Here is an 18,815-nt window from a genome sequence, read left to right on the forward strand (position 1 = left end):
AGAAGCATATGGAAGCTGTTCAGTGCTGCAAAGCAACACAGATTTGGTGATGAATGTTGGTGTAGGTTTTGTCTGTGGAACTGTTGAAAAGCTTGCCATTCTATCTGACAGTCTCCTACTTGCATTATTAGTAAGGCCTTCATTTACAGAATAGTGAGTTATCTCATTCAGGAAAGGTAACCCTGGCACTTGCTGGTATCATTTTTGGTTCCATCATTGTTGTTTTCAGATCATTTTTATCCCGTGTCTTGTCAGTTTCACAGAGATATTTGCTATTTCAGCAAATTGGGCAGTCTCCTTCACTCCTGCTCCACAAGCACAGCACAGCAAGTGGAAAACAGCTTGCCCGGGGAATATATCTCGTTTTGGTTAATAGTGGAGCAGATGAAAACTGTAGGGGGAAAGACAAGCAAAACACAATGACAACAGCTTTGCTGGTGTAGGACTGTCATGGTGGCACAGGGTTAATTTAGATATATGTCTGCACAGCTTTAGAACTTAAGTTTCACCAGGAACATTTGTCCTTTTTCTGATTGATGCAGCTTTAACAGCATGAACACAGCTTCCAGCAGAGCCTAAGCAGATGGTTAAATATACTTTAATTCCATGCAGAACCACAGTATATTTATAATATATACAGGTCTATATTGTGCCTCCATCTTCATCCCTCATTTTGAAACTGTGGGCATGAGATGGCAATTTTAAATGAGATGCTGCTGATAGCCCTTAAACTATGAGGAAAGTGGTAGAACCTTTGATCCGGGCCTCTTGTCTAGGACTGCACATCATTGCTACATAAACACATGTGTCTCAGCACCATTTTGAAGAACCCCACCACACACACACACACACACACACACACACACACACACACACACTTTATTGATTAATGCTGCTATCCCTAAAGGAGAACAGTAAAAACTTCCTTCCAGGAATTAAATATGCTTGACCTTGCTTAGTGTCTGGGAACAAATAAAACCATGGGCAGATAAAGTTGATTAGTGTTTTTTTTTTCCTGTTCTAGAACTGCACCATCCACAATGACACCACGATGGTGTGCTACGCTCCCTCCATTGATAATCCAGACCGGAGCCCCCCAGAGCTTGGTGATCGCCCTGACGAGATTGGTTTTATCATGGATAATGTCCAAGCCTTGCTGATAATCAACAGAACCAACTTTGTCTATTACCCAGACCCTGTTTTTGAGTCACTCCCCTCTGGCATGCTGGAGCTCAAGCCAAGCTCTCCACTCATCCTCAAGGTACCACCCTTCCAACTGTGTTTCTGCAGCTGCTAAATCAGGCATTCTTTCCTGGCATAATTAGTGTTCCATTCCTGCCCCTCCCTTGGTAAAATGCACTTGGCTGATTTCTCGCTTTTTGTTTGACTCTTGGTTTCCATGGCTATGCAGCCAGGAAAGATGGGGTAAAAGAAGCCACTTTGCAGCTTCCCAGCTTGTCTCTGTTAGATACTAACTGAATGTACTTGAGGAATACAGAAGCCATACATTTGTTTGGGTCGGAAGAAAGAAGAATTAGACCACCCTTGTAGCGAAAGTTCTGCTGAGTCCCAGTAGGTTTTTGTCAGACTGTAGGAGAAGAACACTAAAATTGTAGGAGTCAAGAATCCTTAGAACAGATACAATACTGAGTTATGATTCTTTCGTAGAACATTTAAACAAGTGATGCCTGACTTTGCTGTTAGCTTTGTCTTAGTTTCAAAATTTGCATTGAGCAGAGTTTCCAGATATTCCTTGATCTGTTTACGATTTCTTTTTACACTGGGAAATCCTGACACTAATGATGAGCTACAGAAATGATTCCCTCCTTGCTCTTGCAAGAATGCAGAGAGAATCAAACTTGGTTCTGCATTCATATTATACTCACAAAAGCAGGAAGCCAGGAAACCTGAGGTGGTGGTTGGAAATGTACCCTGTCTTGTTGAGAACAGTTACCCTTTGGCCATTCTAGTTCAGCCAAAGAGTACTTGGGATTGGTTTAAGTACCCTGGATGTTGCTGCTCCATTTGCTTTTCCTGATCTTTATGAATGATTATAAGAATGCCTTCTAACCTCTTTGTAGGTTAGAACAGGGGTCTCCAAACCCCGGCCCGGGGACCAGATGCGGCCAGCAGCAAGCCTCTTTCTGGCCTGCAGCCAACCTCTTGTCCCCTGAAAGCCTCTGGCCCACTCAACTGAACAAGACCAGAACTGTGCTCTGATTGTGTCCGGAGGGTGTTCTGAGGGCCAGAGAGGTGGAATGAATGAGTCCATTCATTCATTTATTCACTCATCTAACTTCTCTAATTTATTTATTTAAATTTTATATTTAAATTTGTTTTCCGGTCCTCCACACCATACCAGATATTTGATGCGGCCCTCTGGCCAAAAAGTTTGGAGACCCCTGGGTTAGAAGACCGAGAGTGACAGCCTCCCAGTAAAAACAGTAAATGCCGTAGATACTCGCCTATAAGGCAAAAACTTTCTTCCCAGAAAAGTAGCCTGAATCATTGCCCCGCCTTATCTTTGGGTCAGGCAAGCAGCAAGGGTGTGGGGGAGGTGAGTGAGCCAGCCACAGTCACTATTGTGGGAGGGAGGGAGGGAGGGAGCAAGGGAGCAAGTGATCTTCTGCTGAGAGGAGGCTGTGCAGGCTGGGGCTGCTGCTGAGTGTTTGAAGCTGCCTGCGGGTGTGGTGCAGGTGTGCTCCATGTGCTCCTTCAGGCTGTTGCCCAGCTGCAGAAGCTCCAAGCACAGGGCAGGGCAATTGCCACCGCAGCCATCAGCAGCACCAGTGCCCATATAGGCATCTCTGGAGCGGCACCCAAGACAGAGCAGGAGACAATGAACTGTGTGTAGGAGGGGGCTTCTGAGCGAGGGAGAAGCAGTCATTTGAAACAGCTGAGTCCATCTCCCCTTTCCTTCTTGTTCCCCCTTCCCCCTTCCTACTGTATTTAAACTTCAAGCACTCCATTGGAAAGCCCAACTTGCTAACCCCCTTCCCATCACCCCACAGATGAAGTTGGACAGGGTGGGGAAGGGGGGAGAGTGATCTTTTTAAAGAGAGAGGGGGGGGCAGCCTGCAGAAGGCTGTACCTTTGTTTCTCAAGCCATTGAAAGGGTTAAGTCCATCTCCTCTTCTTGTTTTTGCCCCCTCCCCCTTATTGAATCCAAACTTTAAACTCTCTGTTGCGAAGCTAGCCCCTCTCCCCATAATCATTCATCACTGATCAAGTTGTACTGGGGGGAGAGGAAGAGTTAACTTTTATAAAAGGAGAAGTTTGTGTGTGTGTGAGAGAGAGAGCACTTAAAACAGTTAAGGCTACAATCCTAGCCTCACTTGCATGGGAGTAAGCCCCACTGACTATTAAGGGACTTGCTTCTGAGTAGGCATGCCTAGGATTGGGCTCCCAGTCTATTCCCTCCTCTTGCTTTCCTCTCCACCTCTCTCCTTACTGTATACAGTCACACTTCAGTCTCTCCTTTGTAAAACTTTGCAAACCTCCTTGCTAACCTCATTTCCCCCTATCCTCACCAATGAAGTTGGACTAGAGGGGAAAAGTCCCTGCATTTGTGTATGTGGGGGGGGGGAGCATCTGTGTGTGTGAGAGAGAGAGAGAGAGAGAGAGAGAAAGAAGCAATCTCCCTGTATGTGTGTCCTTTTCACTGGAAGAGTCCTGGAGACCTTGCAAAGATGCAAAACACAGGAAAAGCAGAGAGTAGAATTTAAAGAATTATTCTGCAGCAACAGGTATTTTAGCCAGAAATCTTAGCTGCATGCTGGCAGGAGCTAGGAAGCACTTGCAACAGCTGTTTATGTAGTAAGCTTTTAGGAGAGCATGCTTGCTTCTGCAGTATCCCCAGGCAATCAGGCATTCCTCCTCCTCCGCCCCTGCTAGTCTTCAAAAGGACAGGAAAGGGGAGCAGGAGCCTGGAGCACATCCCATGTGTGTCGTGAGTGGGGCTTACTCCCAGGAAAGTGCACGTAGGATGGCAGCCTTTGAGCCCAAGCCAGTGCATGCCTACTCAGAAGTAAATTCCATTGTCAATGGGGCTTACTCCCAGGAAAGTGCACGTAGGATGGCAGCCTTTGAGCCCAAGCCAGTGCATGCCTACTCAGAAGTAAATTCCATTGTCAATGGGGCTTACTCCCAGGAAAGTGCACGTAGGATGGCAACCTTTGAGCCCAAGCCAGTGCATGCCTACTCAGAAGAAAGTTCCATTATTGTCAATGGGTCTTACTCCCAGGAAAAGATGGCAGTGAAGCTAAGCTAGCAGTGGGGGGTGGGGGGGAGAGGAAAAGGGCAGAATCACCCCACTTCTTTAAGAGTGAAACTCCCCTGACAGCCTTGATCCTGCTGTAAATCAAGAGGAGGAAACAGCCCTCAGATCAGGTGAGGGTGGGCTTGTTGCAGCTGCAGGATGCACCTTCCCTGAAAGTGGAAACACTCCCATCAAATGCCTCACAAACTACAATTCAGAGTACCATTACTTAGGAATAACATCCAGGGAAAGCAATGGGTTTGCTTCTGAGTAAATAGGGTTTCAGCTATGTGCAGCTGCACTTGGTCACAGCCATTTGCTGTTGCTTGTCTCTGCTGTGAATTGAATTGCACACTCCCAGTTGTGTTCTAAGTTGTATGTTATATGTAGAGCTTCTGGCTTAAGAGCAGAAGACTCTGCCTTTGCACTGTTTTGCACCAGATATGTCCCGAGAAATTCTGAGTGATAGATCACTTTTTTTTTATGTTTTAGTTTTTTCCTGTGCTGGTCTTCAATCACTGGTTCAAACATGAATTGATCACCAAAGATTAGCTATTGGTGGGGCTTTCACAGTCAACTAGCTACCTCCCTTCCTACCTTGCTGGCCCTGCAAGGCATTCTGGAGCACTGCCATTCCATTCTCTTTCAAGTACCCCTAAAGGTCCTGTTGAGTGCCCCTTGAACCCCAGGTTGGGAACCACTGTTCTATTAGTATGTTGTTTACAGTGCACTTAATACTCTGACAGTGTTTACAAAAAGGTTGTGGAGACCAGAATTAAAAAAGCTACTGAATACAAATGTATTTTATTTTTAATAAATTAGATGGTACAGTTCTTGGATAACAATTACTGGACATTTTTCAGGATCTGGCCTCGGGTAAAATCAGACAAACTTATAGTCAGACACCTCCCTAAGTTAAACCCCTGACTTATCCAAGGGTCATAGCAAATTCCATGATTTTGGGCTCAAAATTTGCCCTTGTCTTATCTGTGAGATCGACTTATAGGCAAGTATCTTCGGTATTAGTCTTGTTTTGTTTGCATTTTAAAGGGCCGCAACCTCCTCCCTCCAGCATCTGGTAATTCCCGTCTAAACTACACTGTGCTAATTGGCGACACTCCCTGTGCCCTGACCGTTTCTGAGACTCAACTTCTCTGCGAGTCACCAAATCTCACAGGACAGCACAAAGTGACGGTAAAGCAAGCCAGGCATGGCACCTGTTTGTCTTTTGTGTTGGTATTCCAGCTGGATGTTCTTCCTACTGGAAAAAGCTGTTTTGTCCATGTTTCAAAGAGTATAGAATATATGCATTACCATTTCAGTGTTCTGATTCTTCCTAACCCCTTCTCAAATCCCAAGGTGCTAACATAAGGTGCTATTAGCGGAAGGAGACAAACAATCCTGATTCTATTAATCAACCTATATTATACATATTTTTAAGTGCTTTTATGTAGTAAATTTGCATAACTGTCATGGATTTTGGAAGGAATCTGTTCCTTTATCACTGAGGGAGCATTGTAGCAAGGAGTCCTAGCAGAGCCACGGGGACAAATCCGAGTCTGACTTGTGTTTGGAGACAGAGTGTGTGATGACTTTGGGGGTCCTAACATTCTGCAGGAAATCTACCACCATATTCTATTTTGTCTGTTTCCCTGTAGTCTTTTTCTCATTAACATTCCTCATGGAACATTTTTCCCTGCCATGTCAGTGCATAGTATTCGCCTTCTCTATGGGCAAACACACCAGTTTTTTCTTGCCAAAGCTGTTTCTGTACCATTCCAGCTGCCTGTCCCTGAATCACAATAGGACTGTAGCATTTCCCTGCTGCTATACCATAAGAGCTCATCTGGGCTATTCTGCACACCTAGATAAGAATCTCAGTGAAGGGGCAGGAATTCCTTGAGGCTTGGAAATATCCCACCTGGGATCTGCCCACATGCTCCCTAGAGTTTTGCCATGAGACTGCACCCTACCGGCTGCTGTTCCCCATTTATTTAGGATAATCCCAGCTAACCCTTGTTTTGTTTTCACCATTGGGTGCGAAAGGGAAACAAACATCTCTATTGAGCCACAAAGCAGGGTTTCACCTGTTTCCTGCTTCCACTTGACAGCCCTTGAATTTGTTAAGTAGGATGTCTTGTGTACTAGGTTGCAGCCCAGCAATTCACATGCACTCTGGGGCTCAGTGTGGCCTTGGGTGTTTGAAAGGGACCCAAAACATCCCTTCCTCCAGGCACCTCATCCATCAGGCAATGCACTTTGCATCCCATCTGTTATTATAATGTTATTTGAATGAGACATCAAACTTGTCGCCTGCTCCTGCAGGCATCGGCAATGTACCAGCATGTGTCTGCATCCCATCAAATCTCTTTACACTGCTTTGGACAGGCAATGTGAAATTCAGCTCTACAGTGCATGTCCATTTTCCTTCCCCACTTGCACATTTGCCTCCATCCATGGGCTGCAGTCAGTGCTAACTAAAGGATTAGTATTAATCCTTTTCCATTCGGTGCTTGGGATGTGGCTAGCAAGATTGAATTAACCACTACAATTGGTTTTTTGAGTGTTAGAGAGCCCCTGTCCTGTTGCTGTGCTATGGAAATCAGTGAGTTACCCAGTGTGGCAAATGTTTTTCCTACTAGTAGGAGATAGTGGCTATTCATTTATATCATGATAGAGATCAGCAGGTAAAATGGTAGAATTCCTGGCAGGTGCCTGTGCCATGGCAGATTTCCAGAGTAGCAGACAATGGCAAAGGTCACAAGCAGGGAGCGTCCCCCATATCACCCTTCCATTCTACTTGTCTCTCTCAGATGTCATTCGCATTGGGTTCTCTGTAGGTGTTGGCAGAAGCATGTATCTTACAGGCTTGTCCAACATAACATTTTATACTTGGATATGGATACCAAATACTAAATGCATACTCCTTGCATCCATTCTGGAGAGTGCATGCTTTAGAATTAGCTTTAAATAATTGAATTGCAGTTGAAATTGGCACTTGTTCTTATGCTGTTCAGAGTTTGCCTAGGGCATGTGGGTGCCTGATAAGCCCCTGTGCAGGATATTACCATTTCAGAAAAATGCTTTCTTAGCATCCTTTCCTGACATGTATCACAATTTTCCACCTACCTACAATGTATTTGCTATGCCCATCCCTCTTCTTTATTAAATAGTACAAGCAGCCACTGGTGCCTTGAGATAATCAATGCTCCATTAATAATTAGCATCCCCCACTCAGATCTTGCACATTATTTTTCCACTCCCAGATAGAAGGGATTCCAAAATGTTCATGTTCAGAAACTGCCTGGGTCCTTTTTAACTCAGATCAGAAATCTATTCCACCCTCCCTTATAAATAGGTAGGAATGTAAAAACCCTTTTTGGCAGCAAAGTACTCTTGAACACTAATGTCTGACCTTTCTCTCCCCCTATGTGTCTCAGATCAAGGCTGGGGGCTTTGAGTTCTCCCCAGGGACGCTGCAGATATACTCAGACAACTTGTTGACTTTGCCTGCCATCATTGGTATTGGTGGGGGCGGGGGCCTTCTCTTACTCATCATTATCATCGTCCTCATTGCATACAAGCGAAAATCCCGAGATGCTGACCGCACCCTTAAACGTCTCCAGCTACAGATGGACAACCTGGAGTCCCGTGTGGCCTTGGAATGCAAAGAAGGTGAGTGCATCTGGATCATTTTTCTTTTTCCCTGTTTGGTTAACTGCACTGAAGCTACTTGTTCAGCCTTCCTCCCACCCCTTTATTTTCAGGATATTTTCAAAACCCTTTGGGGGGATGAGTATGACTTTGTTTTACACCAGTCTCTGACTGCCTTCATTTACACCAGGCAGCAGTGTTGTTTTTTCCTTGTTGTACTTGGTCAACAAAAAAAACCCAGTATGTCTAAGCATGATGTGAATATTATCACTATTTTAGCCGCCTGGGCAAATGGGTGCTTGTTTTCAGTGGCTGTCTTGTTCCTTTTGTTGATGTCTTTCCCCACTGAATTTTTGTGTGTATGTGAAGGATCTCACAGACTGCAGTTTCCTGGACATGATAACATAAGCTATGCCTTTTAGACTATACTATTCTTAAAACAAGTACAGACTTTAATGAAACCTGTAATGACAAAGGTGTTAAGGATTTATGATTCGACATGAAGGCTGCAACCCAGGTGGGATTAAATACCACACTTTTATATAACTAGTTTGTGGGCTAGTTTCTATTATATTACCTTAGCATGTAGTGCCTTGGCTGTTGAAAGAACACCGTAAAAAAAGAACTCATTCTTAGGCTCAGACTGCCCATGATGGAAACAAACCCCTCTGTTTAAACTTGGGCCTATCCAAATCACATGTAAGGTAGAAAGGTAATAGAACAGAACCTTCCCTGCACTTCCCGATGACTTTTCCCCTTGAGTGCTTTTTTTCCAGCCGTGTTCATGTCCAGTTTCAGTTGAGCATTTGAGGAACAGGCAGGAGGGCCGTAAGCCATGAGTGGAGATGCGATTTAACATCCTCCATCCATGTGTCCCTTTTACTCTTAAAATCTTTCCACCACTACACACATTGCATGTGAGTGGAAAGACCCAAGTTTAAAGAAATAGACTATCGCATGTAGTTTGAGCTTTACATTATGTTCCTCAACTAATAGGATCCCTTCCAATTCTGTTTTGGAAATGCAGGTACTTGGGAGGCCACCATAACACTTTTCCTCATGGTGACATTTTATGAGGGGGCTATCACACCGTGTGGCTCAGAAATTTGGACAGAAAGTCATCTTGTCCGCATGGAGTATTCCTAGCTGGTACTGGCATAGAGATTTTCAGAGTATTGTATAGTCTGTACTCTGAGGATAATTTCAGAGAATGGTCTGAACTCCCATGATTCATTTCTGCTGTTGAAGCAAAGCAGGTCTGTCTCTGCTTGCTACATAGATGAGAGGCAGCTGGGAACCACATAGGCCCCTCAACCTTTGAAGGAAGACAGTGGTTTGAGTGTGAGTAATCATATGCAGTTGGTCTAAATCATACAACAGCAATTTAGAATTGTTACAGCTCCCACATGAAGCACTGTTGTATAAGGCATGGAGAACCTAGCATGAGAATGGGTTCTAAATAATTAGTTTATTCCCTAGCCTTTAATGAGGCAGGTCCTGCCCTGATCATAAAATATCCTAATTATCTATGAAGCAATATAATTAATCAGCAATCACAAAAGTACTCACTATTTTGTAAGTTGTTGGAGCAAACTGCCTAGAGTACTTAGCTAGTATTCTTGTCTCTGCCTAAATTTGTAACCCTGCTATATAGACTTCTGTAGTTGCTAACAACTGCTGGTCCCATTCATTGTTAGTACCCTACTTAGGTGGTATTGCAGAGTAGTGCCATTGAGTGACATTATGCTGTGGATAAAGGATGTGGCCAACAGCTTTGCTACTTTCTTCTCTAGTTCAAAGTAGATGAGTAGGGGAGCGAAGTCCATCTGAACTTATGATCTAGGTTTGGACACAGCAACTAAGTACAGCACAAGTGCCCACGTCTTGTCCTGTCCTTCCAGTAGGCTTACAGTCCTGTCCTTCCAGTTGGCTTACAGTCCTGCTACTTCTGCAGAGTTGGTCCCACCTTCATAGGTTGTCCCCTCAGCAGAGACTGGGTGAAAACAGTGAAACAGCTTTATTGCAGGTGGCTGATATTTATTTTGTATAGTTTGAAGGAAGTTAGAGAGATTTTTAAGAGCAAAAGTTTTAAAGGATGCGAGAAGCCTGCCTGCAAAAGGCTGTGGGTCTCTCATTATGTGACAGACAGATGCTGAGAAATTGGACAGAATGCTGCTTCTGATCCTGCTGATAAAACCTAATTGCCCATTATCGCCACAAGCCAGTGCCTGGGGCTGTGACCCTGCCAACTCCAAGTTGGCCCAGAGGCTGCCGACAGAAGCGGGCACCTAAAATGAGATAATAAAAAAGGGGGAAGTGGAAAAAATAGCCCTGTAGATAGAAATAGTGACAGAGAGGAGTGGAGAGAGAGGGAGGGAGTGCATGGAGGGGATTTTGCCTTGTCTTCCACAGCTGGCAGATAAAAGGATCTGCTTTTAATTAAAAGCTGCAATATCTTCTCTGCTTTTTCTCTTTTCTAGTCCCACTAGTTACAGATAAGATAGTGTGCCTTTCAAGCTGACGGTTTGTTTTTTCTCATCAAACTGATCAGCCTACAGCCCTGTGCTGCTTCTAGCTTTCTTTAAAGTGCCATTAATGTGATTTTTCCCCCTGCGCTTTATTCCCCCCCCCTTGTACGGCACTGGAACTTGCACACAAACAACCTACTTTATTCTTGTAGGTGCAATTAAAGGTACAGGATGCCAGTTCTTGCTTTGTTTCCATCTAAGAAAGCAGCCCAACTAAGCACTAGCTTACCAAATGCTTACTCCATTTGCAAGATGTGAAGTCAGAATGCAATGTGGTTATTCTTGTGGCTTAGAACTGTTTTTCCTTCTCCAGAATTCCCTTACAAAGAAAAAAAAACCTATGCCCTGCGCTTTGTAATTTGCAATATCCTTCTATATGTGCAAATAAAACCAGAAAGGCAGTTTTATTCCAAAGCACTAACCTTTCGGCTACACACCTGTCTGCTAGCTATGCCTCAGAGGCTTCTGGACTAGATGTCATTGAAGGGGCCTTTCCAGTTCAGTTCCTATAATTAAGGTCTTTTTTATTCCCTTCTCTGCTTTTGTTGAGTAACTGCAAGGAATAAACTTCCCCAGACTTTAGTTTGTATATTTCTGTGATAGGATTGGATTCTGCTAACTTACTGCACAGTCCTATGCACCTCAAGTGTCAGTGAGTTCAGTGGGACACAATCCCGGGTAAATGTATCTAGAATTGCAGCTGTGAATGTGCCTTTAATTCCTTTTGATCTCTAAGTAAAGTTGAGGATATTTATTGCTGGCCATGGCCTTAGTTACTAGGCCTTACTGGGCAGAATTAGATATATGGGCTATTTTTAAGATGAATTGGGGACCATTGTGCCTTAATGTGTTTTTTATCTGCCTTTTGCTTCATAGCCTTTGCCGAGTTACAAACAGATATCCACGAGCTAACCAATGACTTGGATGGCGCTGGCATCCCCTTCTTGGATTATCGCACGTATGCTATGAGAGTCCTCTTCCCAGGAATAGAAGACCACCCTGTACTAAAGGAAATGGAGGTGTGGTAATGTCTGTATGTGTGTCTGTTTGGACAACATGTCACTTTGGCTTATATTCATGTTCCTTAGCTCTGTAATTTTATGCCCCTTTGGAAACAAGACTTGTCTACATGCTTGCAGTCTCCACAGCCCATTCAAGTAGTAGAAGATTCTTCTGTCCACTGAGGTCTCAGTGGTCTGAGTTCAATGGTGGTTTAGCAGAATGATGACCTCAAAGTAAGACTGTTGCACCACCACCCATGGGATTTGATAAAACAAGCACTTTGATTATTCTTAAGTTTACATAAGGTTTTGTTTGCTTGTGTTGGTCTAAAGGACACTCTTGGGAGCAATCCAGCTAAAAAGCTTTTCACTCTGGTATTTGTATTGTTGCCTTTATGCTTCATGAACTTTGCTTCCATTGTTTGTGGAGTGTCTTTTTGTCTGTTTCTGATGATACTTGTGACTGCTAGCCATTGTTGAAAGGGCTGCCCATACTAGGTGTGGTGACTCATCTGATGTACAGGTGTGTCTCAATGCAATAAGAAGGGCCCTTTAAATTAAAGGAAAAAATTCATTTAACAATAGGGAGAGAGGGCTAATGTGAGAGAGGGAGGCCAGCTTGACAATCCATCAATCATTCTCTCTCCAGGCACTTAGAACACCTTCACTCCAAGGTAAGTGACCCTTCCCTTCCCCCTGAGCACATGAAAGAATAATAATTACTTGACTTTGTTTCCCAGCCTTTCTAAGCGCCTGGAGAGAGACTGATGGATTTTCTGCCTAATGACTCTGTCTTGCATCACAAAGGCAAGCAAGGCTGTTTTTAAATTGCCTAGCAAAGGGACATTGTTTTTTAAATGGATTTGCTTTAATGCGATTTTTGCCATCCATGAGTTCTGGGAACAGAACCCTCAAGAATAATAAGACTCAACCTGTAGTGTCTTTCCCAAAGGCTGGGTCTTGGGAGCCTTTTAGGTGGATTACCATAGTAGGAGCAGGGGCTAAAGATAATGGATAGAAAATGTATGGATGGAACTGATTAGAAGTAAGAGCAGGGCTTTTTTTTCTAATAGAACGCACCGGAACGGCGTTCAGGCACTTTTTTATGCAGTCCCCTCGCATAGCGTGACCTTAGGCAGCCACCGCCGCTGCCTGGAAGGGAGACTCTGGAGTGGCTTGTGGGGAGGGGGGCAATGGCAGGCAGGCAGGCAGGGAGGAGGAGGAGGAGAAGGAAGGGCGCTGCCCCCCAAGCGCCAGCAGCCTCCACAGCCGCCTGGAAGGGAGACTCTGGAGCGGCTTGTGGGGAGGCAGGCAAGCGGCAGGCAGGCTCCAGAGTGGCTTGCGAGCAGGCAAGCAAAAGGATGGGAGAGTGCCAGAGGCAGGGGGCTGCTGACCCAAAGTGCCGGGACCTTTCTGAGAGAAGAAGGCTCCGAAGCGGTTTGAGGGGGCGAGGGAGGGTGGAAAAGCAGGAGAGCTGCCACTGCAGCCCCAACCACCTGGAGCAGCCTGGGTCAGAGCTCGGTTGAGTTTGGGGTTTGCCTCACTCATTGCTTCCCACCCTGCTCAGTAGCTGCTCTTTTGGGGGGGGGGTGAGAATTTAGAAAGGGATGAGTTGTGCTATAGTCCTATCCACACTTTCCTGGGAGTAAGCCCCATTGACTAGAATGGATGTACTTCTGAGTAGACATGTCTAGGACTGGGTTCAATGAGAGACAACCACTCTCAAAGGCTACAATCCTAGCCACACTTTCCTGGAGGTAAACCCCATTGACTATAAGGGGTCTTATTTCTGAGTAGACATGCTTAGGATTTTGCTTTTGATCCATTATGGCAGCCACTTCCTGCTTGATGACATCACTTCTGGTGCTGGCATAACCAAGATGTCATTTCCTGCTTGATAATGTCACTTCCAGCCATGACATCACTTCCAGGTCATTGACATCACTTCCAGTGGGTCCTGGACAGATTGTCATTTTAAAAAGTGGGTCCCATGCTGAAAAACCTGAGAACCACTAGTTTAAAAATAAATAAAAGATTGACAAGTTGTATGTTCCTGCACCTTTTTTTTTTTTTTTAAAACAACAAAAAAAGCACTGAGTAAGAGTGATAGGTTGCTCCAGAACAAGAGCAAACTCTGACTAGAATCCTCAGCAACATTTTTTGGCCTGTTTCCAGTTGTTCACTTCTTTCAACATTTTGAGCTTGGAGGCTGATCTTTACAAGAAGATTTTCACAAGAACCCCATGAAATAGGTTGCTGTCATTTTAATTTTACAAAAGGAAGAACTAAGCTTGTCAGGGTCTCCCAATCCAGCCCACGAGGAGCCCCTAGTCTCTAATCAGCCTCTGGCCCTCCAGGGACTTGCTGGAGCCTGTGCTGGCCTGACGCAACTGCTCTTAGTGTGAGGATGACTGTTTGACCTCTCACCTGAGCTGTGGAATGAGGTCTCCCTCCACTGCTTCCTGTTTCACATCTCTGATGCAGCCGTGGCAGCAAAGGAAAGGCTGGCCTTGCTTTGTGCAAGGCCTTTTATAAGTCTTGAGCTGCTGCAAAAACTACATTCATATAAGTTCCATCTCTAATATGTTCATTTATGTAAATTTATTCAAATTTTAAATATAAATTCTTTTTTTTCTCCAACCCCTGACACAGTGTCAGAGAGATGATGTGGCCCTCCAGCCAAAATGTTTGGACACCCCTGTCTTAGATGTTTGGAGAATATCTGGACAAAAGTATCCATGTCTAGGTTTTGAGTTCTAGAAAGTTGATTGACAGCAACAGAGAGTTATAGAGTTGGAAAAAATGGAAAGATTGTTATGGATAGGTTATAGAATAGAATAAGCATTAGATATTGTGTGCATATGACAGCAGGTAGCAGAGTTGCCGCTCAGGGCAATTCAGGATAGGATTTTAAAATAAGGAGTAACAGGATGAAACTGAGTAAAGGCAACTAACTGCTGAAACATTTTCCTGACAGCACATCTATCAGGGTGTGGAAAAGTTTCTTGATGGAATAAATGGCAGTTCTGTGGCTTGGCATGTTGAAAGCAGACTTTGTTTGAGGATATCTGCACTGCAAAATATTATGCCTCTCTAGTCTTAGGAAGGTGCTTGCACTATGCTAGTGAGAACTGTTTTTTACTTCAATGTTCTCTGCTCTTGTGACATTGCTGGGTCCATTAACCTGCTATATAAGATCATTCTGCTGATCTTCATACGAAGTAGTTGTGTGCTCTCACAATAAGCCCAGATTTTGCTTGTTGGTTTTCCTGACTTTTGGCAGAGACTAATTTTACACATTACACAAGTGCACAAGTGGTAGAATTCTGGACTGTTCCATTTCAAATGTCAGTAGTGGGGTCATTTTTTAATCCTCTCTATTGACGTAGCTGGAGGGAGACAGAGCACTCAGTCTGGTGGGGAGCCTCAGCCCGGTGGGCAAGCGGCCCCTCCCTTCAGAGCCATTCCCAACAGGAATGCCCCCCCACCCGCCGGGAATGGCTCCGAAGGGAAGGGTCGCTTGCCCACCGGGCTGAGGCTCTGGGTGCTCCGCTCCCCCCTCCAGCTATGCCACCAATCCTCTTCCATGCAAAACCTTTACTGTATGCACTGTATTTAATGAACACATTGTGGGGGGAACTATTTAGCTTGGACCCCTTCCTGATTAGCTTGTTTACTACATGAAGACTTTTAATATTTTATTTTTATTGTTACATGGAAGAGGTTTCAAAAATGTGGTTGCCTTCCCAGCTGTAGTTTGAAGCAGAATAGGTTGGAATTCTACCATACTACCTCACTCTGCAGAATGCTTAGATACAGTCTAACATCATCTTCTTGGGAGCCCTGTATTGTTTAGCTGCTTCTGGTGCCAATGCTTTTGTCTTGCTCTTTATCCCAAGTTATGAAGACATCATAGTGTAACAGCCTTTGGACCACACCTACAGGTCCCCCTTTCTTTGCTAGCTTTTTCTGAATCTGAATTTTCTCCCTAAACACATTGTCATTCTCTAGAGAACTTTTTGTAAGAGCATCATCAGTGTTTATCTAATACTCCATGGAATAGTTGAGTGTCACATAGTAAGCTACTGTGGGCGGTTGTGTTGTAACCTTTATTTTATGTGATCCAGAGAGGCTACCACGGTGATGGGGGGTAGGCACCTTTGGGGATTTCCTCCACAGACCTCTGCTTAAGAAGAAAATACAGGTTGGGCATCCCTTATTCAAAGTGTTTGGGACCAGAAGCATTTTGGATATTGGATTTTTCTATATTTTGGAGTTCTTGCTTATACATAATGAGAGAACTTGGGGATGGGGCTAAAGTCTAAACACAAAATTCATTTGTTTCATATGCCACACACAAATAGCCTGAAGGCAATTTTGTAGAATATTTTAAAAAATTTGTACATGAAACACAGTTTGTGATTTTATTTCTTTAAGTAAAAAAAGAAGAAAGAGGGAAAAGAAGAAGTCATATTGGTGTTCAAAAAAGTTCTGTATTTTGAAATACTCCATCTTTTAGAATTCTGGATCAGGGGTGCCTAACCTTATCCTAATGCCCAACCTTTTCCTAATGACTGGTCCACTGTATGACTGAAAGTCAATGGAAATCCTCTGTGCTGGCAAAGAATACTGTATGTTTCTGCATGCCTGGGTCAGCATGAGCTCTGGGTCACCGACTACCACGCTCAGTGACATTACTATCAATATTTATATTAATATCATTGCTGCTGTCATTTTCTGCAGCACTTGGCTTATTCAATTGGGTTTGTTTGATGCATGACCGGCCACTCATTTCCAAGCGACTTGCCTGACATCATCAGACTCCCTATCTTCCTGTTTCCCCCAATGTGGTCTCATTCTTTCCTTCTTTCCACACCAGCTCTCCCTCCCTTTGCAAGCCCTTACAATATCCGCTTAATTTAGTACAAGAAATTGTGCAAAAATTGGCCTTGCATTTTCCTATGTACCAAAGTTGTTCTTGATTGGAGAAGTGAGAGGTGGCCTTATCTCTACCCCACTGCTGACCTCACAGGGTAATTAATGTTGACATAAGTTTCAGAACATATTTAGGAGAAGTAATTCGCTCCAGAACATGATGCAGTTATTAATTACAATGAATCAAATGTTTACCAGTTCAGGCACACAGGCTGCCTATCTTTGCCTTAGCACAGTTATTGCTTTGTGATTTTGTCCAACCAGCCCACTATATACTCTTCCATCTCGCATTAAAAAATGTTGGGTCCTTGAGCAATCCAGCTGTAGAAAAAAGTTTTCAGGAGATCCACTTAGTTTGAAGAGGAAGGACCCCTTGTTGCGAGACATTTTGAGGCATTGAAAATAATATTTATGAAATTATGGAACTCTGCTGTTCGAGACTATGTAATGAATTCTGCTTGCTCTCTAGTTCTGTTCTTACAAGATTAGAGTTTTATTTAAACATTTCGGGATGTATTCCCATTTCATGTGTACTCTCATTGCTCAGCTGTTCCTGGGGCTTATGGCATGTTCTTACTCGGACAAAAAATGCATAGTAATCAACTTATATCATGCTTTCTCTGCTGTCTTATCATAATGGAATTGATTTCCTCCATTCAGTGTGTGCTTATAGGAGCATTCTCCCAAACCAAACTTAATCTCCCCCCTTTTTTTAAGGAGAAGTCCAACTGAATCAACATGGAGAATTCCTGTCACGTACATTAGAATCATTGTGCCAATCTTAAGAACACTTTGCCAATGTTCTGAAGAAAATTCCACCATTTTGCTATGCTTTAACCTGTTCTCTATGATTCCTTATGCCCAAAATTTCACAGAGAATGCTGTACCAATACAGGATTAAATTTCTGCATAAGTCTTGCTTTTTATTAAAAAAACAAGAGCTTCTGTATAGGTGTGGAGATTTTACATTTGCAATGTAAAAATGGTGTCTGCAAAAAAGACTCCAGTGTTCTCAGGTTTATCTTTGCCACCCATGTAGTCTCTACTCATGCCTTCTTGCACATAAACCACTGTTAACCTTCATTGATCCACACATCTCCTACTATACTTCCACTTGCCCACCCTACAAAAATCCAGATTTCGCAGAAACTCAAACACTGCTGTCAGAATAAAAAAAATGCATGTTGCAACTCCTTTGGGGAAAATGAGCGTGTTTAGCTACTCTATTGATTTTATGCACATAATTTGAGTTTTCTTGGTGTCCAATTTGGGATGCAGATGAATTCTGACTTTATACTCCTCACCTAGATCATATGAACTGAAGGGAGATGGCAATGGAGTCAAGGCTTACGCAATCTCGGCATGCACAAAATGGTTGTGTGAGTGCCCCATAAGTCTTCAAGAAAGCCACAGTTAATTTTATGAAGTGTGAATTCCAGTAATCATGGCCAGTGAATTAGGAATAGCAATATAGTGATGGGCCTTAGTTCACTCTGTGTTTTTACTGTATACTGGTCCTGCTTCGTAGAGAATGTGGTCTTGGAAAAGTCTGTTTTCCTATCTAAACTGGTAATGGAAACTAGGTCCTTTGTGGATTACCAGTACTGTCTGCAAGGGTAGCCTGAAATCCAAGAATCTAGAGTTCTGCTTTTATCCTCTCTGGAATGTGCTGGAGGTTTTTGGCCCATCTGTGTTTCAAGCTCTTGGCAGTTATTTTGTTGTGATCACACTCTGCCTGTTATTATCTCCTTAATTATTGTGGGGGAAGAGACAGAGTATGATAGAGAGAAGGTTTGCAGCAGCCAGGAGGAATTTGAACTTACTAGTAGGAGAATAAGGTGGAAACCAAACAAATGAAACCATAAACTTTCTGAACATTGGCGTACAGGAGACTGTGGAGAGTAGCACTCCTGTTTTCTGAATATCCTGTATCCATATTTCCTCATTATTGGAATTAAATATGCACCCTCCATTAATAAAACCCTGCAATCCTTGAGAAGTAGCATTCCCATTTATTTGAATTTTTAAAATATATTCTTTTGGAAATAAATGAGAATACATTTGGATAAATTAGGTTGTTTTGTAACAGAGTGTGGAACCATCTCTTGAAAGAGGAAGTGGGAGCACTGCCACATAACTCTGGCAGAACTCTGAAATACAGTCTGCAGTGAGTAGTCATAGACTGAGGGAACTAATTAAACAGAAGGATATACAAAGCTTTTTTCAGCTATAACCTTCATTCCAGAAAAGTTCATTTATGTTTGGTTGGGAGAGTAAAATCACAAGTGGGGAAACCCCATATAAAATGAAATAAGTATGGTTTTTAAAGCCTAATATGGTTAAGGTTTGTTTTCGTTTTTCATCTTAATTAGAATAAGTTTAATGCTAGCTGTTGCAGATGAAGAGGAGAGAGTGCGTACTCTCCTCCCCCCTTTCCCC

The 18,815-nt window shown here is 43.4% G+C and overlaps 1 protein-coding gene across 7 annotated transcripts in view; it reads left to right on the plus strand.

The window, feature by feature from the left end:
• Positions 1-18,815, plus strand: part of PLXNA1 (plexin A1) — a 400,969-nt gene that overhangs the window by 336,938 nt on the left and 45,216 nt on the right. For all 7 annotated transcript variants that reach the window (XM_066617858.1, XM_066617857.1, XM_066617855.1 and 4 more), the window contains exons 18-21: positions 1,025-1,261; positions 5,309-5,452; positions 7,699-7,933; positions 11,317-11,459. In XM_066617858.1, coding sequence (XP_066473955.1) covers positions 1,025-1,261; positions 5,309-5,452; positions 7,699-7,933; positions 11,317-11,459 — 759 coding nt within the window. The remainder of the gene's footprint in view (positions 1-1,024; positions 1,262-5,308; positions 5,453-7,698; positions 7,934-11,316; positions 11,460-18,815) is intronic.

The sequence above is a fragment of the Tiliqua scincoides genome, chromosome 2 (genome assembly GCF_035046505.1).
Source record: "Tiliqua scincoides isolate rTilSci1 chromosome 2, rTilSci1.hap2, whole genome shotgun sequence".
Classification (NCBI taxonomy): domain Eukaryota; kingdom Metazoa; phylum Chordata; class Lepidosauria; order Squamata; family Scincidae; genus Tiliqua; species Tiliqua scincoides.